The sequence below is a fragment of the Pseudopipra pipra genome, chromosome 3, assembly GCF_036250125.1.
Source record: "Pseudopipra pipra isolate bDixPip1 chromosome 3, bDixPip1.hap1, whole genome shotgun sequence".
In the NCBI taxonomy this organism is placed as follows: Eukaryota; Metazoa; Chordata; class Aves; order Passeriformes; family Pipridae; genus Pseudopipra; species Pseudopipra pipra.
The window spans coordinates 110,750,036-110,777,281 of NC_087551.1; the positions used below are offsets into that span (position 1 = coordinate 110,750,036).

At 43.0% G+C, this 27,246-nt stretch overlaps 1 protein-coding gene across 3 annotated transcripts in view; it reads left to right on the forward strand.

Annotated features, from left to right (window-relative positions):
• The first annotated feature begins 2,347 nt into the window (after window positions 1-2,347).
• The window catches only part of ADGRF5 (adhesion G protein-coupled receptor F5), a 42,708-nt gene continuing 17,809 nt past the window's right edge, over window positions 2,348-27,246 (forward strand). The window contains exons 1-9 of one of the 3 annotated variants that reach the window (XM_064650697.1): window positions 2,348-2,691; window positions 16,322-16,405; window positions 18,247-18,379; window positions 19,723-19,850; window positions 22,028-22,088; window positions 22,846-23,010; window positions 24,277-24,456; window positions 25,946-26,073; window positions 26,538-26,596. In XM_064650697.1, the coding sequence (XP_064506767.1) occupies window positions 19,749-19,850; window positions 22,028-22,088; window positions 22,846-23,010; window positions 24,277-24,456; window positions 25,946-26,073; window positions 26,538-26,596 (695 nt within the window). In that variant the 5' untranslated portion in view covers window positions 2,348-2,691; window positions 16,322-16,405; window positions 18,247-18,379; window positions 19,723-19,748. Of the gene's footprint in view, window positions 2,692-16,321; window positions 16,406-18,246; window positions 18,380-18,573; window positions 18,675-19,722; window positions 19,851-22,027; window positions 22,089-22,845; window positions 23,011-24,276; window positions 24,457-25,945; window positions 26,074-26,537; window positions 26,597-27,246 lie in introns of all 3 variants that reach the window. The other 2 variants (XM_064650696.1, XM_064650695.1) reach the window with 2 other exon arrangements.

Here is a 27,246-nt window from a genome sequence, read left to right on the forward strand (position 1 = left end):
GTTCTAAATATATTCCTCAAGTCAGATGTATAATGAGACATTTCATTACTTCCTTCCTTCTCAGCACATTTAGAGCAAAGTGAGCCAGGATTTGCTCTCCCCGATATGAGCAAAGGTTAATTCTTTGCTGTCTGCCAGGAGAACCAGGACAGCTGAAATATCCCTTTATTGGCCCCCTGCACATTAGAGTACTGCAAGTCATTGATGTCATGACACTCCTTGATGACAGGACAAGCTTGTGATATCCCCAAATACCTTCTACCTCATGCCTCTGGTGACCCATGGCATTAATTTGTGTTGGATATAGGTACTGAGATGGCCCAGCCAGCTGCAGAGTCCCGTAGTGCTCAGTGTTGTACAAACTGATTAAAGTTTGCCATGCAAAGACAGAACACAGGATATATAAAAGAAGGTGACTGGATTATTCTGAGGTCCTGCAAGACTTTCCCAATCTCTAAAACAGATTAATCCAAACCGAGGCATAACTTGCATTTACTCATGCTTTGTCAAATATCCAGAGTTCAAGCTTTCCTTATTCCTTTCAAAATTTGTATGTCAAGCCTAAGCACCATTCTGGACTCTGGTAAATGGAATTGTTGCTGGATGATGCAGTTTCTGAACTGCACCTGTCAGCTCTTACCTTGAAGTCCCAAGAGCCATTCCATTTTGCACAATATAACAACACTTTGATTGCAGCAAGGTCTTTTCAAAAGAGCAGCATTCATTTCCCTTCACTGGAAAGGCCAGCAAGGTAAATAGCTGCTCTTGACTTGGTCTTCAAGGCTCCTATTAGTCAACAGAGAGAATGAGCATCTCTAGTCTGACCTGATTTATATACTTTCTTCTGAACTGTTTTAGGTATTTATCTAACTGTTCTCTAGAGCACTCATTTCTCTCCACTTCCCAGATGTGACAGCAAAATCTGCCCCAGGCTTTCTTGAAGATTTTAAACTTATCTCTGTGTTGAACAGGAACAGTTCTGAAACCTTGGAAAACACCATGGACTTGGAAAGCAATCCAACTGAAAAATTCAGATGTGAATAGAAGCTGGGAGAACGAGACTCACCAATAGACATACTATTAGCACTTTCTATATTCTTTGAAAATTAATCACTCAGGTTCTCTACTTTAAAGGAGTAATCATTCTGTCACTTTTAACAAAGTATCACAACAAGATTTGCTTTTCTAGATATCCCAAACATCATATTTTACTTATACCAGCCAGCAAAAGGAGATAAATAGGAATAAAACTTCCAGCACTAGGCAGACAGAAGGAAATGAAACTGAAAACCCCCTGAAATTAAGTGACTGCTGTTAGATGTAGAGGCTGCAGGTAAATATACTCATAAATCAACAGCATGTAAAAAAAGGGTACATGGTCCAGGCTCCCTTTCTTGTCTCTTTCTCTCCATCTCTGTTGCTAGAAAAAGAATGTGTCAATGACCACGTTGGTGAGGGGATTTAAAAGATGTGTGGATGTGGCACTTGGGGACACAGTTTACTGATGAACTTGGCAGTCCTGGGTTAATGGTTGGACTCCTCAGTCTTTGAGGCATTTTCCAACCAAAACAATTCTATAATTTTGTGATTCTAAGGAAGCCATTACACTGTCCTTCATTTTATCAACCTAACCAGGACTGAGCTTCAGGGCACCACCCCCACCTTCCTGAGGTGCAGTCATTTGGCTGGTGCTTGAAAAACCCACTCTGGGAGCTCCAATGTGAGGCAGAAGGACCTGTGCAGCAGAGTTTATGGGTTATTCCAGGGGTAGTTATCTTTGTGGATGCTTGAGCCTGCCCAGATTTCTTCTGCACCTTGACAAGGAGCCCTTGTGCCACAGATGCACTGCTGGGATGTTGATGAAGACAAGCTCCTTGTGAAATGGCTCTCCTATATTAATTTGCAGAGTATCTCAGCACCTCTTAGCATGAAATGCACTGTAGCTGAAAGTTTGAGGAGCATCTACACAACCTGGGCTCCAGATCATTAAGTATAGTGACAGCTAAGGCTCTCAGAACAGTTTACCCTAGGGAAAAAGAAAAAAAAAAGTAATTTCTTTTAGTTCCACACCCCGATGACCAAAAAAGTGTTTTGCTCATCTCGAAATCACACTCCCCAGCAGCTCTATTAGCACCCCCGCCCAAGTGTCCCTTACATCCACCTTCCCCCTAAAGGCAGGAAATCACTTAGAAAACATTTCCCAGGTTCCTTCCTGGCCAGAGGTCATCTCCGTGTTTCGGACCAGCAGGAATCACCGTGTTCTCTGACACAACACCGGAGAAGGAAGGTCTGTCCTGCCCATCCAGCACAGTGCTTTCAAGCTCGCGTTTTTTAGCTGCAACTCCACCCCGTGCTGGTGGAAAAGGGATCAGTTCCTACTGATCGCAGGAAAGGGAGGTCACGGGGTTTGCTTGATTAAATCACCACGAGCCAAAAGGTTCTTTCTCTCTTCTCACTGAGAATTGCTCAGAGGCTGTTTAATTTGTTCCAAAAAGAAAAACAAAACAAAAAACCCAAACCCCAAGCCCAACCACCAACAGCACACACGGAAAAGCAGGTGTGTCTCAAGATCCTGGGAAAACAAAGGGCAGAGACTGAGGCAGAAAGTGACACTTGGATGGGAAGTTCCCATCCCAGCACAAGAGGACAAGTTTGGAAAAGGCTCGGACAGGATCAGCACTTATCCTACAGGTATGGATGATGTGTGTGAAATGCGGCATTCTTTTAACCATTTGGGGCAGGTGAAGGCGGCTTGAAGGAATGTTCAGGGCCAGATTCTGGCTTTGCAGAGCTTTGCATCAGCAGTAAACCTGCTGCAGGAGGACTGTGATCGGCACGTGTGTCGTTCTGTGGTGATTAGCTGGCAATTTTCTGTAGGAAACTTTTGGCTTTTCAAGATGTGAATTAAGCCATTCAAGCTTCTGACAAAGTGCTGCTGCCTATTCGCTTGGCTAATGAATGTTAATAGAGGCTGTGACTAGTTTAAGCTCGGGGCTGCAGAGGTGAAGAGGGACGTGCACGGAAATGCCGTGCTGATCCAGACTGCATTTATTACCTCCTAAATCGTGCTACAGAGTTTCAGAAAAAAAAAAATCAACTGCAACAGCATCCAGATTTTTTTTTTCCACTTCGTTTTATGCTTACAGTGGCTGGGATTTGCAATGCAAATGCAGGCACTGTAATTTTGTCAGCTGTGTAGAGCTGTGGGTTTGTTTCTTTTAAGAGCAATCTCTTGCATCTGCCTTCAGTTTCATATTAGGTGACATTCGCTGACAGGGAAGAGGGACTTGGGGCACTTGTGGGCACAAGTCTTCAATCATCACATTTATCTTGTTTCCATTCTTTTCTATCTGTGTTTTGAGCTGCTTAAATGAAAGCCAGTTTTATAGTGTTCTGTTGGAGTGCTGATGTGCTGCTGCCAGTGCTCTGTGTCAGGGGGGATACAGGGATGCTTTCTGATGCTTTCACCTCTGTTGATTCCTTTATTCCCAAAAGTTCTGCTCCCTTTCCAAACATCTACATTTCCGAGCAGTATCCACTGTTTGCTTAAATGGCCATGATTCAGAAAGAAACACGGCTTTGGTGTCACCTTGTACAACCTTGTTTCTCTCTTCCCATCAGTGGGAAGGTGATGCCCACTGGTGCACAAGGAGCTTGGGTTTGGGGAAGAAAGGTGTTAATGTTTGAATGCTGTAACTCTCACTTCCAGTGACAGTTTTATGGGAGGCAATGAGCTTGCAACAGGCAAGGGAATAGCAAGGGAAAGGATGCTGAGAATTTGAAAGCCCGAGGCTCCATTTTTCCTTCCTCCATCACTTGCTGTTGCATAATGAAAACGGTATTTCTCAACCCATAGATTTTCCTCTCATCCAGAAAATTCCTCATCATCACTTAACCTGTCCTGAGATGTCTGGCAACATTGCAGAACAAAGTGATATTTAAGGAAATTTAGGGGCAAATCTTTAGCATCTGCACAGCAGTGACACTTGACTGAACTCAGTGATGGCTCAGCCAGCTCAGAAGGAACCTGGCGAGAGTATCTGGCATCTGTCATTATTTAGCTTTCCTGGATTCATCTGAGTTTGCCTCCAGTGATCCAGGTTTAAAAAACAAACAAACAGAACATGCGTAGGCTCTGGAAGATATCTTTGTCCTGATCTTCTCGGTTATTTTTATTTTTTTAACACCTTTCAGACGGGCTTAATAAAGCAGTTTTCCGACATCTGAATTGGAGACGTGGGAAATTCCTCAAACTAGGCAGAGCTTCCTCTCATTGTTGTAACACAAAGGACCAGTGCAGCCTTTACTAGAGTTCCTTTTTTAACCCATTCATCTTGATCAAGAACACTTCCCTGCTGCTGCTCAGGGCTGTGATTCGCAGTTTGCCAGAAGACAGCAGACAAGCATGGATGTGAATTGCATCGTCCATGAGGACATAATTAGTTTTGGGGCTCTCTTTGCACATCATAAATGAAATGCCCTTGCATTTGAAGCTGAAATTATTTGTTGCTGGAATTAATCTCAGCCTCATGTAAGAATCATGGCTTTTTAAAGCAAGTGGGAAGAACCTACAATAAAACCAAACTCCTTGCAGAAAACCATTTCCAGTTTTCCATGAAACAGTTTCTTAGGACTGTGATCACCAGGAGAGGTTCAATTGCCATTCATGAGCTGATCCAACATAACTGCATGATTATGCAGAGTTTATTTCTTAAATGATCTTGCATGTGGCTCATCCTGCCTATGGGCAGTTACCACCCTTCAGCTAATCTGATCCAGCACCTGCTGTGCTGGTAATGGAGCAGCAGCTTGTCCCCCTTATCTGTGCTCAGCAACATCCTGAACGAGGACTGAGCCAGCACTGGGTGAGGGCAGGAGCTGTGGAGGTTGTGAGAGTGGCCCTGGAGGGGTTGTGTTAGGAATGTGAATGAGAGTGAAGGCACAAGGTGGATGTGCAGGAACAGGGAAAACAGAGATTTCAAAAGAAAGATTTACAGTGGCTTTGTTTTCTCTCTGATGGAGGTATGGTCCAGTCCATGTTTGGTTTTGTGGTGGTTTTTGTTTTTGTTTTGTTTTGGTTTGGTTTTTTTCAGAAAAGAGCAGCTCCTGCAGAGCAGTTAACTCAGTGTAGCAGGTTGTATAGTAATTACAGTGCTATATTTGCATGTTATAATGCTGCCTCAATGGACTTTGTTAAGGAATTTTTGACTACATTTACAGGCTATTCTGGGAGCTTGTCTGCTTGCAATGGTGGGAGATGTTTCACTCCAACAACCATCCTATGACATGACATGGATGTTGTAACCTTAATCCTACGTCTCTGCACGTAGTCCATACCTTTTCTCCAAAATTCAGTTTATTCCTGTGGAAGCCTGCAATGCATTCTGCCCCAAAGCCCTCCCCTCTCCATCATAATTCCCACCTGAGCAAGACAAGCAAGATGGATGTGCTGGGTCTGGCTGGGATGGAGCTGATGTTCTTCATAAGGTGCTGTGTTTTGGATTTGTGGCTGAAGCAGTGTTGATAGCACACCAGTGTTTTGGCTATTGCTGAGCAGTGCTTGCAGAGCATCAGGGATTTCTGTTTTTTCCGCTGGCTCTGTAGTGAGTGGGATGGGGGTTGGGAGGGGCTACAGCTGGGAAAGCTGACTCGAATTCACAGAAAGGATGTTTCAAGCCATATAACATCATGTTCAGCAGTAAAAAAGAGTGATGGGGGTCAGGGTGGTCTTTCAAGGTGGCCACTGCTTGGAGACTTTCTGGGTATACCTGTGCTTTTGGGAGGTGGTGAGACATTGCCTTCATATCACCTTTTTTTTTTTTTGCTTTCATCTTTCTTTCCCTTATTAACATTTATTTATCTCACCCCACTAGTTTTCTCAGTTTTTCTCTTCCTATTCTGTTCTCCATCCTGCTGGCAGGTGAGGAGTAAGTGAGTGGCCATGTGGGTGCTTAGCTTCAGGCCAGGGTCAAGCCACCACAACAGAATATCTAGCCCAGCCTTTAGACGCCTTCCAGTGGACCACTTTTGAACAAACAGAAGGTTTTTCCCAGCCCAGAAAAAAGCCCCTTTAACTCCCTTGTGCCTTCTCAATCATCTGAGTTGCACAAGGTAATACTTGTTTCAGGAAGAAGTCAAAGGTCAGTCACCCAATATTGACCACTCCTGGCACTGAAGTTCTCCATTCTGGATGAAAGGGGAGCTGAGTCTCATTTGCCTTTTAGGTATTTCTACAGGTCTTGCTTTATGAGGCCATTGGTGCAAGCACTGATGGGTTTTTCCTGCACCAGGGTCTCTCTAAACACCTTGTGAAGCAGAGACAGCAAATGCCACCCTTGTTTGGCAGCAGAGCACTGAAGCACAGACATAGTCAGGGTCTGCTTACAAGGCTGGCTGCTGCCAACCCAGGCTCTGCTTTAACCCACCTCAACAGGAAAGAAAATACTGTGGCAGGCCAGGTTTGAGGATGCCTGTGAGTAGCAGAGCTGTATGTATCCCCCATTTAAATCTTAATACGAAATATTAATTTCCAAATGCCTTCCCTCAAAACATAATAGAGCTGTGATCTAGTATGTAATTTACTGTCCTCGGAAATTCCTCAAAACAGCAGAGCTTCCCCCAATTGTTCATGCACAGAGGAAAAGCTCTACTAGAGTTCCTGCTTCGGCTCAATCCTGTGACCAGAGGCTTGGCCCTCCATGGCCATCAGGCTGGGTGTGTGAAAACCATCTTCATTCCAAAGATGTCCCTACGTGCCTTATGACAGGCTATTCACATGTCCCTTGCTCCTGAAACTGTTTTACTGTTCCTTCTTGAGAGAGAAATTCTTTAAATTCCTTCATGGTGTTGCTAGAATTTGGGTTGACTGATCCTGTGTCTGAGATCCCGGATGAGGCTGTGCCTGCCTTAAGTGTCTCTGACTGTAAGGCAGGACTGATGGTACTTCCTTCCTTCCTTCCTCTTGTTATCCATCCTGTTTTAAGTCTATGGCTTAAAAAGTCCAGTTGCTGTTCGTAACCACTGTCCCTTATTGCAGTAGGGACACACAAAATGTTAAAATCATGGAATCACAGAAGGGTTTGGGTTGGAAGGGACTGAAAAAATCATCTTGTTCCAACTCCACTGCCATGGGCAGGGACACCTTCCACTAGACCAGGTTGCTCCAAGCCCTGTCCAACTTGGCCTTGAACACTTCCAGGGATGGGGCAGCCACAGCTTCTCTGGGCAACCTGTGCCAGTGCCTCACCACCTTCACAGTAAATAGTTTTTTCCTAATATCTAATCTAAACCTACCCTCTGTTAGTTTAAAGCCATTCCCTCTTGTCCCATCACTCCATGACTTTGTAAAAAATCCCTCTCCAGCTCTCTTGGAGCCCCTTTGGGTACTGGAAGGGGCTCCAAGATCTCCCCAAACCCTTCTCCTCCCCATGGCTGAAAAGACCCAGCTCTCCCATCCTGTCTTTATAAGGAGGTGCTCTGTGTTGTTACTGAAAATCTGCCTTAAAAGCTGCCTTCTCTTTTCCTAAATGCCTTATTTATGGACAGAGTTGCAGTAGTTGCCCCAGCAATGTTCCAGCATCATAGTACCAAACCTAGCAAAGGCTTAATCCACCCAACTGCAGTTAATGGAAGCTTCCCTTGTCCCTAATGTAAGTACATGTGCTTTTGGGGGTGCTGAAGCAGAGAAGATTCCTACTGAAGTAAGACCTAGATTGCCTGTACAGTCAGCAGAGAGAAACACAAGGGCCTCTGAAGGCTTGTCTCTACATGCCGCCAAAGTGGCACCAGCCTTGTCTCATTTAGGGCAGAATATTCCTTTTGTTGAAATGCAGGATTTACCTTAGGCCATGCTAGGATTGGGAGAAACACCTGTCACAGCATGAGTTAACCCTGAGGCCATCTGTCAGGGCACAGCTCACCTCCAGTGCCTGAAGTCTCCTTTTATCTCTCAACAAGGCAGCCCAGGCTGTACCATTGACTGGGAATGGCCCCTGGCCCATAATGTTCTTTAAATCATTTCTGTGAGTCTTGGCATTGGCCTTGGCTGAGACAGGGAACATGCTGACTATGGACTAGATCTCCTAGAAGAACAGGGCAGGCAGAGACCCCAGCAGGTCATCTACCCCAGCCCTGCATCTCCTGTTTGTTTAAGCTCTCTGAAGGCACCAGGAGCTGGAGAAATGCCATTCCTCTGCCCAGATCAGTGTTGAATCTCATAAGCAAACCTGCCATCAGGTGCAAGTTGTCTTTGCATTGCTGGTTTTTTATGCTGTGTGAGCCCAACAAGCACCTTAGGGATTCACAAATCAGGATCATCCCTGGTCTCAGCCCGAAATGTGATGTAATTTTGAACCAGGATAAGCATGACTGAATTTTATTATTCCTTAAAGTCTTCTGAACATTAGTAAAGCAAAATAGTCCCATCTGGGTTGATGATAGTCTGGTTTGATCTGACACATAATGCCAATGATGAAGATATAAGAGTTCTGATGATTTTGAAAATATTATAGACAATGTTTAACTTCATGTTTAACAAAATTTAGCTTCAAAGAAGTTAAATACTAGCACTATTTAGTCTTTCTAAGTTATCCTGTGCTCTGGAAGACAGACCAGTACAAAAATAGTAAAGATGGAAGTGCAATCAGTGGAACAACATGTAAACAATTATTTTTTTTTTCTCTCAGGCTTGATCATTACAGAAGGCAATTAAGAGATATGGACAGCAGAGACCTGCCTTCACCATTCTAGGGGATTTCCCTCCATTTATATGATTCTGTGTGCGAAAGGTGGATGCTATTTTGTACTTCTACATTTTTATTGCTAGGTGTGACAGGGCAGGCCCTCAGGCAGGAAACTCCCGCTGTCCAGAGCAGGATTATACAAACTCCAAATGGCTGACACCTACACAACTTACAGGAGTTTCCTATACAACCAGCTGTGTTTGCAGCAATAACCGGAAAAAAATCAAGAGGTTAATAAAATGAAATGAGCAGGAAGCATGCAGTCATCAGACTTTCTAGTACTCCAGTCTATAGAAGTAACCCATGTCTGGCCTGACTTAGGGACCCAATCCAAAACTCATTGAAGCCCATGGAAATTCCACTGCAGCAGATGTTGTTGGGCCTCGCTTTTCACTGTATTGATATGGGAGTACGTGGAGAGTTCCACCTTCCCTGTACTCAGACAGTGCTGAGCTTCAAATATCTTGTTTTGTTACTTCTAGCTGTGAGATAGGCCTACATCCAGCTGCAGATGCTCCAAAGAGCATGAGGAGAAGAAGGGAAAGTTCATGGTTACATCCCTTCTCTCATCCCAATCATCAGAGGCGAACAAATGTACTCTGGTGGGTGCTTTTCCACAGCCTTTCAGTTGCGTGCAAAGAGCTGGAATAGCAGGGTGGAACTCATTGTTTAGCTTTCTTTTTTTTCTTCCATTTTTTTTTCTTTTTTTCATTATTCCTTCTACAAACTCCAGCATGGAAGTCAAGCAGGAGCCCTTAGCTGGAGTTGAGAAAAAACCTCCTGAGTGGAGGTGAGGAAGAAATACCAGGAAGAAGACAAGAGATGGGCAGGTCTTTCTTTTTCCAGTAAAGTACTGATTTAAAGGCCATTTCACTTTCATTTCAGCTATCACTGTTTTCAGCCTGGCATATTAACATGCCATGTGTCATGGGCAGCATTCATCCCTTCACTTATGGTGTGCCAGGACATCTGTTTGCGCACAACTAACATAAACAAAAACTACCCCCCTACTCCCCTCAGAAACAATACCTCTGCTCTTGTCCTCGACATCCCTGAACATCCCATCGAGCTCAGCCCCCCGCACCATGCTAGGCATAAAGCTGGAATAGCACAGTTGCTCAAACATCACAGAGAAAGCATGCCACAGCCTGTTTATTGCCTGTTGGAATCCTTATCACTAAGCAGTTCAGTTTGGAGTCCTTGATTAATTAGTGTTTATTTTATTTTTGTTCTCATTCAGATGTGTTATCTAAGGTCAGTGCAACTTCCCTTGTCCCCCCTTTCCCTTTTAGCCAACTCTCCCATGAAATATTGTTGTGCCTGGGTGTGTATTTCTTAAAGTCATTGTATGTTTTCTGTCTGAAACAAACATTGTCTGATCATCCAGCTTATTACGCACTACCCAAAGGTCATGCTTTATGCAGAGAAAGGAAAGCTCTTCTGTTTTGGCTGAGGAATAACAAACTAGACAGGCACTGAGGACAGGCACTGAAAACAAGGCTTTAGTCCCACAGATCGAGCCTCTGAAAATATGTTCTATAGCTGTTTGAAAAGGGTAAACTAAGGCTCTGTTGCTATAGGCTCTGGGCAGCCTTGGAGCTGGACTGTCCTGTGCCAGTCACACGTCTCTCTCTTCATACCTTCCAACCTTTGGCAGCTCCTGGTTCCTCTCTCCATGCATCCTTCACCACCACAGATCTCACAGCACCATAAGCCTTTCATTCAAAATAGCTAAAGGGAGGCAGAGCTGTTTAAGCCACAGGAAAATGCTGGCATGGGGACAACAGAGATTAATTAAGTTCATATAAAACATATAAAGCGCATTAAACATATAAAGCCCAATTAGAAAGACACAGAACAAGTACCAAAGAGGTGGGAGGATTGCTGTGCTAGAATGGCATAGGACTCTTCAGCCTAGGCAACTGATGGGGAATATAAACATGATGTCTGCTGCTATGAGGCCACAGAGAAAATATGCACCATCCAGTTTGACAATTAAGGACCAAACCTGACCCTAAGAGTTGCAGATTCAAAGCAAGCAAAGGAATTCAGACCTCCTTGCTCTTGGAAGTTATGGATATGGGACACTCTCCTAGGTTTTCTCACAGTTTACTTCCTTTGCACAGCTTGAGAGGGTATTAGGGTTGTTAAACACTAAGGACTTGCTTTTGCCTCCAGAAGTCCCTGTACCTCTGGTAGCCAGAAGTGGAAAGAACATTCTGAAGATGTGCTGCTCCAACCTTACTTCACTTTTGTGAAATTCTTCCCAAGGACCTCTGCTTTAGCCCATGTTGGATGTTAAGCAACTGGGCTAAAGAATCCTTGGATCCAACCAAGGGCAAATCTGCTTATGGCATTAAGTGACTAGTACCCATTAGAAAGGATGGGGAATGGTCTCCAAGTGTGAAAAAAGAAGTAAAAGCACAGAATTAAAGGCTTTTACAATGAGACTTGACACATACCTTTAAGGCAGAATATGGCAGGCTGACCACATAAGGGGCTGGTGGCCTCAGTGACTCAGGATGTGTCTTACAGCCTGAGGAGAGGGCCAAAAGCTGAGGCTGTGGACTGATATTCACCCCACAGCAAGCTCTGCTGGTTGAGGATGTTTTCCCTCAGAGTTGTTTGTTGTCCTCTTCCTGCTGATGCCAAAGGTATGTTCGCCTCCACTTCTGCACAAAAGGAGCCACATTCCCAGACAGAATGTAGAAAAGTTTCAGCCAACAGGAATAAAATACCTTTATCTGAGATGGCTGCATGGAGATGGATAACTGTGTATTCTAAAACAGAAGTACTTGTTCCAACTTCTGCATTTATAACCCCTTACCAAAGAAGTCACTCCAGGATGAGTGTTTCTTTAGGTCCCCTAATCAGTTAGTTATAGACATTGACAAGATCCCCCTCTCCTTTTCCAGGCTAACCAGTCCCAGCTCTCACAGCCTCTTGGTGTGACAGAAGCTCCAGGTCCTTAATTATTTTCGTAGACCTTTACTGGACTCACTCCAGTGTGTCTGTCTCTCTTGTACTGGGGAACCTGGGAGCTGAACACTGTGCTTAAGATGCATCCAGAACCAGAAAATCTCATCTTTGAGTCTGATATCAAATGAGAAATGTTGTCCCAAAGACTCTAGAAAGAAGACATTGACAGGATAAGAGAGGATTCCAAATGTGTCTGGCTGTAAGAGACAGAGAGTGGATAAGTCAGACAGAAGGATAAGGTGGAATAGGCCAGGTTCTGCTGGGTGAAGAGAGTTTTTCTGAGCTAGGGATCCCATGTAAGGAGCCACAGGTCTGTGAGAATGTCTGTAGAAGCAACCTGGCCGCCAGACATGGACTACCAAACCCTGCTGTGAGGGATTATACAGCATGTCAACAACATGTTATTTCTGTCTCTGATGTCTCTTGATCATGCTACCCTGGTGAGGCCATAAAACCCATGCACTATGTGGCCATCACCTCCCTGCCAAAGACAGAGATACTTACTCTGAAGAAAAATCAGTTCTCGGCAGCCCTACCTACTAAACACAGTGACATGGCTGTAAGTGCAGGTGAATTGTTACCTAGCCCCAGGGGAGAGGCCAGACAGAGGTCTAGCATTGGTGTGGTACCTTCCCAGACAGGTCAACTGTACAGATGACCAGAAATTGAGACAGTGTTAATTTTGTGCCAGATGTGTCAGACTGTTTCTTATCTTCCTTCTTCCCTGAGTTAATGCTTAACCAATAACTGTGGCAGTTGATGCTTATTCATGCAAGAATACCCTCACTGATTTGGCAGATCGCTGTTCTCCAGTGACAAGGAATAAGTCCAACTGTGAACTGTTCTGGGAGGGCTAGGACAAGGTTCCAGGGCTGGCTGGCACTTTCCAGAATGTGTTAAAATGCTCACGGAAAGTTCTGTCGGCTGCTCTCAGAGTATTAGGAATGCCTGAAGGATGTGATAATTTGGCCATTCAGCCAGGCAGTATTTTCTGTGCTCTCAATCATCTGGCTGAGTGGTTCCTATTCTAGCTACTGTTCCCTGCAAACATGAGTCCTGCAGAGCTGTTTTCTCCTTGCAGGAAGTCCTGCTTGGTCATGGTGTGATTTGAGCTTGATCTGCAGATAGCTGGGGCTGAATTATTTTCATTTTCCATGTAGGCTATTTGGGTATGTAAAAAGGTCATCACCAATTCACAGGAAAGCTTACAGAGAAATAGAAAAGTCATAGGTCAAGAAGAAAAAGCATATATTTCATGAACAAGGATGGAATATGTGAGTTGATGTAGAAAAGGATGTGAATCAGAGCCTCCTCTGGAAATATTGTTTTGGGGAAACCCTAGATAAGGCTACAGGTACAGTTTACCTCCTCTGTGCTTAAACTAGTGGGAATATTGTACTGCGGAGGTCCAGAAAGGAATTCCTTAACTTGTCTAAGATAGAATCATAGAAACATTACATTGGAAAAGACCTCTGAGATCATCAATTCCAACCATTAATCCAACACAGCCAAGTTCACCACTAAAACATGTCCTTAAGTGCCACATTTACATGTATTTTTAAGTACTTCCAGGCACAGTGATTCTACTACTTCCCTGGGCAGCCTGTTCCAATGCTTTACCACCCTCTTAGTGAAGAATTTTTTCCCAATATTCAATCTAAACTTCCTCTGAAACAACTTGAAATCATTTCCTCTTGTTCTGTTGCTTGTTACCTTGGAGAAGAGACTGACCTCCACCTCCACCAGAGGTAATTGGAAGAGATCGACCATCTACCTTGCACCCCATTGCCACAAACTCGCATGGAGGTAGAATCAAAGACTCTCTTCCATGTCAGCAGTTTTATTGCCTGTTCTTAAAAACCTCCACTGAAGGAAACTTTGCAGATGCCCTGGGTGGCCTAATTTAATGCTTTTAAATGTTACAATTACACATTTTCCATAATCACCAGCGTATTTAGCTTTGCTTCAGATTGTGTGACTTCACTTCATCCTTCACCCAGCTGTCACTGTGAACACACATGTCAGTCCTCTACCAACTGACAGGCTGTAATTGTGTCCATATTTGAGTTTTATCCCATCTAAACTGAACAACCTGTTCACAAGATTATACTCTGATCATGTCTTAGCATTCATAAGGCTCTCCTTTGGATGCTCTCCAATGCAGCAACATCCGGACACAGCGCTCCAGCCAAAACATCAACAGCATCACGTAGAGCACTTCTGTTATCTCTTAAATGAAAAATATTTGTTAAAAAAAACCTAAGAATGAGATTTGCCTTATTTTGAACATCATCACCATGAATTTAGGTAACAATCTTTGAGTGGCTGAACACGCAAAATTCAGACTCAACACTAATAAGAATTGCAAATGGTGTAAGAACCTGCAGTGTTGCATCCAGCTTCTGAGAGCTTCTGGCATCTTTTTATGCATTTGGATACACAACTGGATTTGGTTACACAAATTGCTGAGGTTAGATTGTGGAGATGAAACTGAAGTGTTAACAGCTAGGACTGGAATGAAGGTAGGTGAGTCAAGAGGGCTGTATGTTAACCTAATTTCCAAGTTGTTTCCTCGTTAACTTTCGCTTTGAACAGTATCTCTAATGTTGCACCTATGTGGGAATGTTACACTGGTCTATTTTGTTCATGCCAGATGAAATGTGTTCACATGCTTTTGTAAGTACACGTTTCCATTGAATTACAGGATCCACGTAGCTCTGCCTTGTTTTGAATGAGTGCTCCTCATTCAGAGCAGTTGTCCTCTAACACACCTTTTGCTTGCTTTCCTGAGCCTGTGAAGGTTAAGTGCAGTCTCAGATGTTTAAACAAAAAAGTGTTCTGGAGTTGAAACTTTAGAACTTTAAAATCCAGGAAGTTCACAGTTTTTGGTGACATGACAGTACGGGATTAATGAGTACAGGAAAAAACATCAGAATGATCAGGACATCCCCTGTGCTCGCATACCAAGTTGATTACATACCTAAAGCTCTGGCATTGTGTAATTTTCACATTCTTCTGCAATTTAAACCAAGATTTCTCATACCTTTAGCCTGCAGTTTAATGGTACAATGTCTTGAGCAGAAACCCTCTTTTAAGAAAGCCTCACTGACCTTCTTTCCCATTCCCACACCCCAAGGTGCTGTTGGTTAAAATTGTTGAAAGTCACAGCAATGCAAAAAAAAAGAAGACACCAAAAAAAAGGAGGAGAGGGTGAGGGAAAAGGAGAGTTTAACTCAGTCCAGTTTTCCAGTCAAGTGCTGTCAGTGTGGAAAGTGTGGATCCACCACAGCTAACTCAGTCTAAGCCAAGCCTGTCCTCCTCTTCACCTCAGCCTCTGCACTGGCACTGCTGCTTGTCTAACCTGCAAGCAGTCAGCCAAGGGAGCAACACTGGGTGAAAATAATGCAGCTTTTTCTGTAGGGACAGACTATGGACTGGTGTTGAACAGCTTGCCAGGGCAGAAAGTAAGAGGGCCTCTTTGTTCTTATCATCCTGCCCCATCTGCCAACCCCTGTTCCTTCTCCCTTCCCTGCTTGGGGCCACTTATCTGCTCCTCTCCTCGCTTTGGCCTTGGCACTCACTGGGCCCTTCCTTCTCTAAGCTGATTAGACTTGCTCAGGTGAAAGCAAGCTTGACACCTTATTGCTGCTTTAGTTTCCCATAGGGAGCATCAGTCATGTCAATTTAATCACCTTAAAACTGCTGGAAGAGGCTGAGGTCTGACTCACCACATTGCAAGCAGTAGCCAGTGACGAGGTTTGCAGACAATGGAACAGACCTATCTCATGAGTTAATCGCTGCTTAAAAAATAATCCCCCACAACATGAACTTAATCCCAGGCTTTTCCACAGACATTACATGAGCTCAATGTGTCACTGCCTCGTGCACTGCTGTGGAAACAAATTCTATTGATGAAGTGGCTGTGATCAAACACTGTACAGAGAAGGGCCCCATTGTTACTTGGACAGATGGTCCCTGTTTGTGCAGTGGGTTCCTGGCTCCAGATTTTGTTCCAGGTAGAAACATACATAACACTTCAGAGTTTCTCTTGGTTTCTTGGAATTTCCTGCTCTTCCCCACCTTTCACAGTAGCCATCAGAGCCATAGGTCTGCATCTCTGCAGAGCTTCTCCAAGGGAATAAACGTGTGTCCCCAGAGCTTTCCAGGCACAGTCCACAGCAAGCATGCTGCCAGCTCAGACAGGGAAATCTTCAGGGTTTTCCTCCTCTATAATTTAAGTCAAAGCCCACAAACATTTTTCCATAGCTACAAAACATGATTTTGCTGCTTTCAGTCCTCAACACCCTCTTTTGTTAGAACAAAGCAGGTGAGTAACAGCAGCGGAACAAGTTAGTCCACTAATCTGCAGATAAGACACTGGAGGACTCAGATGAGTGCAGGGGGAAATAATGAGTACTACCTGATGAATGGTATCAGGAAATATTTCCTCTTAAAATGCCTTGTGGGTTTTCTGCAGTGGCATATCTGCTCAGACACACACTTGAAATTTGAGTGCAGGCTCTAGAGACAAGTTCTTTTCTGGGCAGCAATAACTTGTTCAACTAATTATACAAGTTCCTGTGTCTTAATTTCTCTTTGAGAGAGCAACCTGGGCTACAGTAGAAAGCAAAGGATGTTTAAAATGGATCTAATTAGAAGATCTTCTCTTTGAACGACCTGAGAAGGTAAACCATGTTGTATCTCTGGGTGTTGTCTTTATTTTCTAAAACATGTGTGGTGGTAGCTATTGTGCTGGGTGGCTTTGCAAGAGAAGGTGTAATTATTTTGCAACATTCGTGAAAAAGAGAAGCTTAGAGGAAAAGTAAAAAGAAGGTCATGTAGCTCACCTGTTTCTTCTGTTAAAGTGAGACTTTGCTATTTACCTCTAAGAATCCTCTGCATTTTAGAATTAACTTTGAACAATATTTTCCAGCCTGAATTCTGTGGAGAATAAGAGATTTCGTAGTAAATCTTGACTTCTTTAGCTCTCTGAGGCTTTATAAATTGAAGTTACTTATTGCTTCTCAGGAGACAGTTTGTATGAAAAATGAGGAATGTGTCCACACAACTGCTTTACCCACTGAAGGCAGATAGATACTTGGGAATTTGCTGACTGAAAAAATTTACAGCAGTGCTTTATTCATTAAGAAATTAAATGAATGAGGGGGACAGCCGCATTACTTGAGAAGAACATTAATACTTTTCCCTATTTGCAATTTGTTTGCTAGTTTTCTGGCTTTCTAGATCCTGGCTTGGGATGTTTTGGAGTTTTAAATTGCTATCGAAGCCTGAGTAGCACCACAGTTCTTACATGAGTTGTCCTCTATATGGTGTTTTACATGTACAATTAACAGGGCATTTGCTTTCAGCTACATGGTCACACAAAGGATGTGTCTGAAAATAGAGGTGACCCATAACATTTGAATATGAACACAAGTCTGGGAACAGTGCAAAAGATAAATGCAAAACTGTACCAGATATTGTTTAACTTCATCATAAATTTTGTTTAATGACCTTTCCCCTTCCTATTGTCTGTTTCATCAACCCATCACCTATGTAATACAAGTTCTTTGTACAGATTGAGCTATGTTACCACATGCTGTGAACATATGCTGCACATACAAACCTACCAGAAACCTTTGTTTTGTTAGTGCCTCAGTTATTAAGTCATGCCACTAGCTCAGGGAAAGCTTATAATGTTTCCCTCTTGATCCAGTTTGATCAATCATGGTCTTGGGTTCAGCCAGATCCGTGGAAGTCTTGAGTTACAAGCAGATGATGTCTCCAAAATAGAAAAGCAGTGTATTTTGTGGAATGCTGGGTATACTGACAGACAGGCCCAGGAAACTGAAACCCCCCTCCTGTAACAGTCTTTTTTTTAATAGATTTTGGGGTGGGGTGGGAAGATGTTCTGAATCACTGTGATGTCTTGCTTTCTGGTTATACCTGTATAGGAGTATAAGAGCAGCTATATTGTGTTAGCTCAAATGTCTACATAACAGTGGCATGTTCTGTTTTGGTTTGGTTTTTTGTTTAAATTTGTTTGGTGTGTTTTGCTTTTGTTCGGGTTGGGTTCGGCTTTTTTGGTTTTGGTTTTTCTCTCTGTTGCTATCCTAAAATATCTTAAAATTAGTTTTCCTTTTTCAATTACATCTCGAAATTCAGTTGACATTTCTTCAGACCCCATTTCTGAGTGGTAATAGTCAGTTCAGTGTCCATCACAGAACACATAATGTCACGATCATTTCTTTCTGCCTTACACTTACTGGTGCTGAATTTCATGAACTTCATGACTGAGTCACTCAGTATCCTGTGGCTCCAGCGCAGATCTTCACAGGCAGACTTTCTCAATCATGTGAAGTTTTCCACAGTGTTGTATCACTGACCACTGCCTTTTCCACATCACTTGAGAACAGAGGGTAAGATACAGGCTTACACCACATTCCTGCAGAGCTCTGGTGATGACATCTCTATATTGGAATAGAAAATAATTTATTCCTACTTTTGTTTCCTATGTTTCAACCAGGTCAGTATCCAGGTGAAGTCTCACTCCAGATGGATCTCCCTAAGAACCACATTCGGTGATAAATCCCTGCTGGATACCCACACTGGTGACATCAAGTACTATAACTCATTGCCATCCTCTTTCAATTCCCAAGGTGAGACCAGAGATCATTTTGATATTAAAGTTTTCTGTCGTGGTCTCTTCTGAGCTAGAAAGCCACAGCAAAGTGCCCTGCTTGCTTGGGAGCACCAGCTCTGATATGCAATAGTGGCAGTAAGCAGCCACTGCCAATGTTCATTATCATCTCAGGAGGTGCTGATTTTTCTGCTTTCACCTTGTGATTCACAGCCGTGCAAAGCCTGAGTTTGGATGAACAGCCTCTTCAGTGCAAAAAGATCATAATTTTACAAAAGCTCATGACTTTAATCAGGTTGCTGTTATCCACTCAGGTACTGTTCAGTAGTACTCTTAAGAGTCTTTTCTCAGTGCTTTCCTCTCTCAAAATGATTTTCACAATCTGCCTGGGTTCTGCCTTTTTCTGTAGCTCTCTACTAGCCATTAATTCTCGAGGTAGGGAAGTGCTTTGTTAGGAATAGCCAGAAAGTGCATATTCATAGCAAAATATGTATTTTTTATGTATTCTTCACCTCCCTTTTTCTATTCCCTTTTGGTTGCATAAATGTGTCAGCATCTGTTATGAGGGTCCATGCTTGTTTTACCTCTTCCTTTGTGTTTCATCATCTACTGTGTGAGTAAATTAGCTTAGGTATTAATGAGCTGGAAAAGGTTATTTTTTTTCTGGGTTTTGATTTCAAGCACCACATTATATTCTGGTGTGTCAGTATTCTTGGGTTCTAGGTTACTTATTTATTAACTCCAGTGCAATTAATGGAGATGCATACTAAAAACTCAAGATAACAGGTACTTTTTTTCCAAGGAGATACCACTCTTCATTGTTTCCATTGTTATCCAAGGCATAACAAACATGCAGAAATCTCTAGCTGAGTCCAAGGTGTTGCTACAGCCCTCTCCTGAGTGGGATACAGCCAGTAGCAGAGCTCTCCCTCTGCAACAGGACAGGCCCTCACTTACAGCAACATTTCTAGTTGTTCCCTCATGTCCTGGCTGTGCATTTCCCAAGTACCACTGTAAGGAATACTTGAAGATCCAAAGTCAACTTTCCTCATGGCAGATGGATTTCCAGCACCTCCTTTATTCTTGTTAGGAACCTGCTTAGGACTCTGCCTTCTCCAAGCAATTTCTTTCTCTTATTTTGAGTAGCTACAGCCAATATGAAAAAAAAGGAAATATGAGGGAAACCATCTGATGACAGTGGCAGAGGAATAATTACAGGCCTTGTACCATGCCTTGCCTTGGATGGAGTGAACAGGCAGAGTGCGCTGAAGGAATCTGAACACACTGTTTTTGTAGAGTATGCTGGTATTTCCTACTGTGTGAGTCAGCTGAAAATTCCCTGTTGTTTCATTATCTTTTCAGGTCACACAGCGAGGTCACTGGAAAAAATGCCATCCCCAATCACTGCAGGTCTCCACTGCCTGGTTCTGCTGGTCTCAGCCTGCTGCCAGACATCACAGGACTCAAACTTCAAACCATTCCGATATGTAGTGAGTATTCTTTCCCAGCCGCATTAGTTTTCATTTGGTCTCTGCTTGTAGCACCTTGTTGCTCTCCTTCACATCCACAAAACCTTGGAGGAAGTCAGGATAAGACCAGGTAGAGAAACTGAACCCAGAGTGTGTAAAAGAGATGGAGAAATCCAGGAACTGCGCTCTTCTTGCTCCCCAGTCTTAAAGCCTCTTCAGAAGGCACTGAAAAAAACACTTCTGGTTTCTCACCTGTGTTAGTCTGCAAAGGATTTCAATTGCTGTCCCTGGAGCTAAGCTTAGGTAACAGTTACGTGGGCATTGCTCCTGGATGGAATTCACCCATCCTATGAGAGAAGATCCAAATGTATCTTGCCTAGAAGTGACATGTCAACAAAACTAGCTCAGGCACAAAGGTGTTACAGGTGGGGGATAGGTGTCTCACCACTGTCTTGACAATAGGACAAGTCCACAAGACCAAAATGCCACTCCTGAGTGATTTGTGTTTAGATGTTGCTCTTGGACTCAGATTTCACTTCAGTTTCCCACTTTTCTTGATAATCCTCACATACCTCTTTTGCTTCATCTGTAGCAGGAATTATGGAAAGCTGTTTTGTGCTTCATCCTGTGTACGGGTTTGTTAACAGACAGTTTCTGCACAAATAGTCCCTAACAAAAAGAGGAACAGAGAAAGCAAGTTAATGGAAGTTAATATAGTTAATATAGTCTGGTAAATAAAACTAGTCTACAAATCTACCTACTCTTGGTCATCACTATTATTGTTAGACCAGAAAATACTTCGGTTGTCTTCTCCATTGTGAGAGAATGGGAGAACTTCCTTTATTGAGCAGGTTGAAAAGTGGAAACATGAAGAGGAAGATAGAAACTCCTTAAGCTGTTTCTACCACTATCTCCTGTCTTGGCAAACCAAGATACGTCTGGTTCCAGCAGCCTCACCTGCACTTCAGTAGATGTCTAATAGTGACCAAGTATCTTGTTTGGTCTGTTTTTTTCAAGCAGTCTCCATCTCAGCACTTAAGAGTTTTCATGAAAAAAGCAACACCTTTTTTTTTTTTTTTTTAATCATCATTGATCCATGGTACACCCTGCAAATGAGTCATTATTTAATGGTGTGAAATATGTGAAGTATTTAGGAACATAACAACACCCTTCAGTTATTTGGGAGAATAATTGAAAAAGGAAACCACTGAGTCCAAACCTGGAGTAAGAGGTGGATTGCAGTGGGATTTCTGTAATTCTGCAGCCAACCTCTAACACGGAGGTCGTACCCCGGCAGTGCAAAAACTGCCAGGGTGCCTTGGGATCTTCACTCCGACACAGCTGCGGCACAAAGCCCAGCTCTAATCACACACCAGATGGTTCCTTTATGTAAAGAGATGACTTAAGAGTTGCCAAGCTATTCACCCTTTCTGTAAATAAAGGTTTCAGTAGGAATCAAGAAACTGGCAAAGCTGCAAATTTCCTGCCTGCGTCTGTGCTTGTTCTTTAGCCTTTCTTGCTAACGGTGGTGCCAACGTATTTTTAGGGCACGATTGAAAAAGATAAGATGGTCTGCATCTCACTTGGCTGCAGCCTGCATAAACCAGTCATACTGAAGCTGTGCCACCACTGCCCAGGTCAACTGTGTGTTACTGATGGCCCAAAAGTAGCTGACCTGGCAACTGAGCTGGAGCCAAGACTTTTCAATCCTCTTTCTTTTCCTACTCAGGGTGGCTTTGCTGCTGCAGAGATGGAAGCTCAGAGCAAAGAGGAAAGAAAAGGGTGATGAGAGTTTGGTTTCTGAATTCAAAGGCCAAGTGGCTGGGTTTCCCAAGCAGTGGGACCACCCCCACAAGTCTGGCCCAGGCCTAGGGGCATGTATCTGCCCCATAGTGGGGACTGCAGCCCAGACACAGAAATCCTTTTCAGCTGGGGCAGTTGCCTTGCAGAGATATACAAAGAGGCATCTGCAAACTCAGTACATCCCTCAGCTGGTGTTTAACCCTTCCCTGCTAGGAAGATAGAAATATTCTGTTTAAAGAGGAAGATGGGGTGGAAGGTTGGAGAGTTGGGACCAAGAGTGGTGGGAAAAAATTGCCTATGTCATTATCTTCTTCACTAATTTCTTTTGCCAACAATGGCAGCTAAAGCTTTACTTTGTTTTTCTCACAGAGCTTCACTTTCTGTTTTTTCCACAGATTGACAGCATGCTAGGAGAGGAAAGCTTCCACCCAGATATGCAAAGGCAGAAGCGAAACGGTACGTACACAAATGTATGGTAATAGAGCAGTTTTCTAGTAAACCAAGGGTGAAATCACTGTTAGGGACAGCATCTACTGATGTCCTGAACTGGGAACATCAAGGGGGAGGTGTTGTGCTTTAACCCCATTGAAGCACCACAGTGCCATTCACTCACTCTCCCTCTGTGGGATGTGGAACAGTATCAGAAGGATAAAGTGAGAAAACCCATGGGTTGAGATAATGACAGTTTACTCAGTAAAACAAAAGAAGGATTCATTTGCTACTTCCCATTTTTGGGCAGGTGTTCAATCATTTCCAGGAAAGCAGAACTCTCCAGGTCCCTCTGGATGGTATCCCTTTGATGACGTATATCAGCACAGCTTCTCTGCAATTGAAATACCAGTGTAGAAAATACCCTCCCCAAGCTTCTTAGTAGGACAGGGGCCACAAGATAATCCTGTATCACCTCAGGCTGTGGCTGACATCCCATCCACTTACTGACTGGAAGGAGAGACGAGATGAGACAATTTTTCTCTGTATATATTATGCCACTTATATCTTTTTCCTATCACTCTGAGACCAAAGAAATCTGGCTTTTCTCAGACAAAACAGATAAAACAGAGGCAGAATGTCTGCTGAGGGGGAAGCAAGAAGATTCTCTAAGCAGAATGCCACCAAAGTTACCATTAAATAGCAACCAAGAGCCCAAATGCCAAATCAGTTTTTGATTTACCTTTAAACACAGCTTTGCAGTGAAATTCTATTTCTCTTTCAGAGTATATTTTTGACGTTCCCCTTCCAGAGTACACGGTTGACATTGAAGTAAGCCTTACAGATTCATCTTACCTGCAGCCAATCAAAGAGTATTTCAAAAATCTTACAGTTCCAACAAACATTTCAAATATACAAACAACAATTTCAAACATCCACGTTACAACAGGTGGGTTAGTTATTGATTTTAATATTCTGGATGATGTGTTATTTTGTCAGTATTTGATATCTCCCACTTCTGCCACCCAGCACACTTAGAAATCAGCAAAACTGAACCATCTCTGCTGCCTACTGAAAGATCCAGCAAGACTGAAGCTCTAGCTTCAAAACAGCATGTTTTGTTATCTGTGTCTTACCACTGCTCTTTATATAATGTTGGCATTAGGAACAGCTCTGAATGCTTTTCCTAAGGAAGGGACAAAGCCAGAGGAAGCCTGAGCCAAAGGATCCTGCTCCAGTTTGACTAACAAGCAGTCTGAGTTACTTTCAAGTTTCAGGAAGCTGGGACAGCGGTTATCAGACTGTTTACTTCCCTCCTCCTGTATTTGGGACGTAATTCGCTGTAAGAGGCTGTACTCTGACCCTGACAGAGACAGGCTACATGAGATGCAGTCTTTTCCTGTATAACTCACTTAACTTATTCTTACAGGGCATGATATCAGGCAGGTTTTATTATATAAGCTGGGGTTGTGCAACATCATATCTGAGTAACTAGTACAAACACACCAATCATTTACAATAGTAGAGGAGATTTGGTACCTCCTTATCGCTGGCCCATAAAACAGTGAAAGGAAGTGTTTAGCAGTTCCCAAAACAACATGCAAATGGATCTTTTAAAGGCCTTCTGGGTCACATGCAATGTGTAAAAGTAATTTTGTTAATATCTTGCTTTACAAATGACACATTAGGAGCAGAAAAAGTTACAGTCAAGTATTTTGTTGGGGTTTTTTTGTTGGTTGGTTTCTTTTTTTTAGTGTTTTAAAGCATTTTGTGGTAATGTTACCTTCTGTCACACAGCATCTGTCAGGACATAGTCAGAACAACACAACAGCTGCATTCTGAATGATCTTGCTCTTACAGTCTTTAAAAGCTGATATATTTGCTTTCAGCCCAAGTAACATAGAAATATCCAATCTGAAAAGTATCATAGGACCCTGGCCAGTATGCCAGATAAATTTTTAGGATCAGGCCTCATATTTCCATTCGGTTACTTAGAAGTTATTGATCAGGCTTACCACTGTACCAGTCTGGTTCCCATTTCTGTTTAGTGATTTGCAATTAGTAGAGTAAGATTTGCAAGTCTTCTGCTCATCCTGTTTGCATCATTCAAGTGAACTCACAAGAAGGGCAACATTTAATTGGGACCACTGTCATGAAGATACAGAAAATACGTATCACCATTCCCATGGTATTTCTCTGTCTGTCTGTCTGACAGTCTGCCTGCCCAGTGGTGAGAAGAGCAGCCGTTGTTCCTGTGAAAAGGGATATGCCTGGCCAAGCAGGGTGTGCAGTGACATGATACCCTGCCCTTCTCTCAGCCTGGAACCTGCCCTGCCCTGTGGCTACATGCAGAAAATGCCTTTCTATGGACCTTATTGTGAGCCCCAGACTGAAGGTAAGGGGACACAATGCTGAACTCCATCACTGTACAGCTCATATACTGGTAAGAAGTCAGAATAGAATAGTGCTAAAAGATGGGATAAAGCAGCATGTCAAGACTGAGCTGGCTGCTACATTCCCTGTGAACGTGGAAACTGTAGAAATGGTCTAGAGCTCTTCTCCTTGTGATATGGGCCCACCTTGACCCAACTTACTTGCAGATATTTAGTGCCATTTGGATCCCCAGCTCCTGGAGTCATTCACATGCCTCTTTGTGACTTTCTGCTTTTGCCAAGCAAAGGAAGTTTCATCTCATCAGATTTTCACAAATGTGACCAAAGTGTGCCAGAGTGCTCAAGAGAAGAGAAGGAACTAAAAAGCCCAGCACATGTGTTTGATTTTATTTCATGAGTCCTGTGACAAGGTGCCCAGGAATTTTTAGGAACCTGACTGATGAATGGATACTTAGGCCTGACAGCACTGGGGTGGAGTACTACATGTTGTCTCTGCAGTCCAAGACAAACACCCATGAGGCTCTGCTTCTTATTTGTGATGGAGCAGCATGCAGAGACACCCAGAGGCAGCACTAGATCTGGAAGCAATCCGATATTGTCAGCATGCCCATTCCAATTAATTCTGCTTGTAGGCAATGCTTCTATTACTTGGCAGTCCCATATCCATATTGCCATACTATTTCCAGGACTAGAGCTAACACCTGTTTCATGTTGAGGTTGCACACCCCTTAGAAGTCCAGGCCTCTGGATCCAGAGCTCCTTCACATGTGGTATGGACATGTCCTTAAATGAACCCAACATAGAAAATTCCAGTATCTCTCTAAGCATTTTACATTATTTTGTACTCACTGATGAGTCTCCACCCAGAATATTGCCCTCCCAAAGCACTGGGGATTTTTCCATTCATTGCAGGGAAACATAGGTGGAGATTCATCCTGTGTACATTTCACTATGTAAAAGTTAAGTCTCTGATCAGTTATTCATCCATATAACATCCTCATATCTAGAGCAATGTAGGAATTCAACCATTTCAGGAAAGCTATCATCTTCTGAATGTTTCATCTTCTAAAGATTTCTACAGCTTTGCATCAACTGGAAAGGGAGTCTAGGTATCTAGCAGATGGCAGACACATAAATTAGTCATAGAAAATTAGAAGAATCACAACTTTCTTATTATACAGATGAATCTTGGCAAGTTGCAATTATTTTAAACTTAAAGAGGGTAGATTTAGATTAAATTTAGGAAGAAATTTTTTAAGATCAGAGTAATGAGACACTGGAGCAGGTTGCCCAGAAAAGCTGTGTATGCCCCATCCCTGGAGGTGTTCAAGGCCAGGCTGGGGGGTTGGACTCGATGATCTTGAAAGGTCCCTTCCAACCCAAATCATTATATGATTCTAGAATTATTAAGTTAGAAGAAAAAGCTAAGAAATCACTCTGTAAGCATTGCTTCTGGTTATTTTACCTTTATTTTTATGTCTTTCCTTACAGACTCATGTGGTATGGGAGAGCCCATTGTAATGTATATGTCAGTCAGACTCGGCATAGACTTTCTGGATGATCTCAGGGATTCTTCCTCTATATTATACCAAAAATACAAAGCTGACCTTGAAAAAGCGGTAATGACTTTAGTTTTTCATCTCTGAAGGTAGAGAGCCCTCTAAGAAGTATGGTGTTTACCCTAAGTGTCTGGGACATAGGGTGGCCTGTCACTGTGTGGGGAACTGGGAAGTATGCAGCAGTGGGAGATACAAGGTGGGCCAAAGCTGACTCCATTAAAAGGAATAACAGTATTCCCATTGTTTTTAATACACTGGCCAACCAGGAAGTATTCAGGGATCTTTTCTATCTAAAGCATGGGAAAAAAAATCACGTTATTTTTCCAAGCTTAAATCCATGGGAACACACATGGAATGAAACCATCAACAGACATTTACCCCGTGACAGCAGTGAGAGCACCAGGCCCGTTCTATCAGATATGCTGCATGCTCATACATCAGTCTTGAATGGAGGGTTTCCTATTTTAAGCGCACTGGAATAATATACAAAGCACTTACCTCATGTGGTATGTCTTTGTTTACAGTTTAATGCCAGCTACAGGTGTTTACCAGGCTTTGTATCGGCAACAGTGACTGGTTTCAGGTAAGTAAATAGTTTCATTTTTTCCTGAACACACCAATCTTTCTGTCCAGTCTCAAGGAGACACGAGTTAGCAAAGGCTACGTTCACTCTGGCTAGAACCCACTCCCATTATACACAGACTGAATAACAGTATAAATGCTGCAAAGGAAAGCCCAGCTATGAGCCTGGAAATAGGGTAAAATTCGACACTCTGCAAGAGTCCAAGAAACATAGTCATTCTCCATCTAATTCAAAGCCTTTTATGGGAAAGACTGAGTTCCACCCAAAAGGGGAAAAGGATGCGAGTAATCTTCACATCATTTCCTAGGTCATAAGGAAGATGAATTAGTACATTGACTCTGGATGCAACACTGCATAAAAGAGATATTACTTGTGCCCACAGATATTTAAATGCAGCTGTATTTTAGGTTTTCTAAGGAGAGTTTACTAGAAATAAACACCAGACGAGGAAGATGTCACATAAAGGTGTTTGTTCTTAGGAAAAAGCTGTAGCACAACCTTCTTGTATATCAGAGCAAGTCTTGAGTCCCAACAGGAGCCTTCACAGGTGAGCCCAGTGAAGCCTTCCCAGCCATATAAGATGGGTCACCACAAATAGAAAACAACTAATAGACAAGAATATTTAATTCTGATGCTTTTCTCGTTCTTGT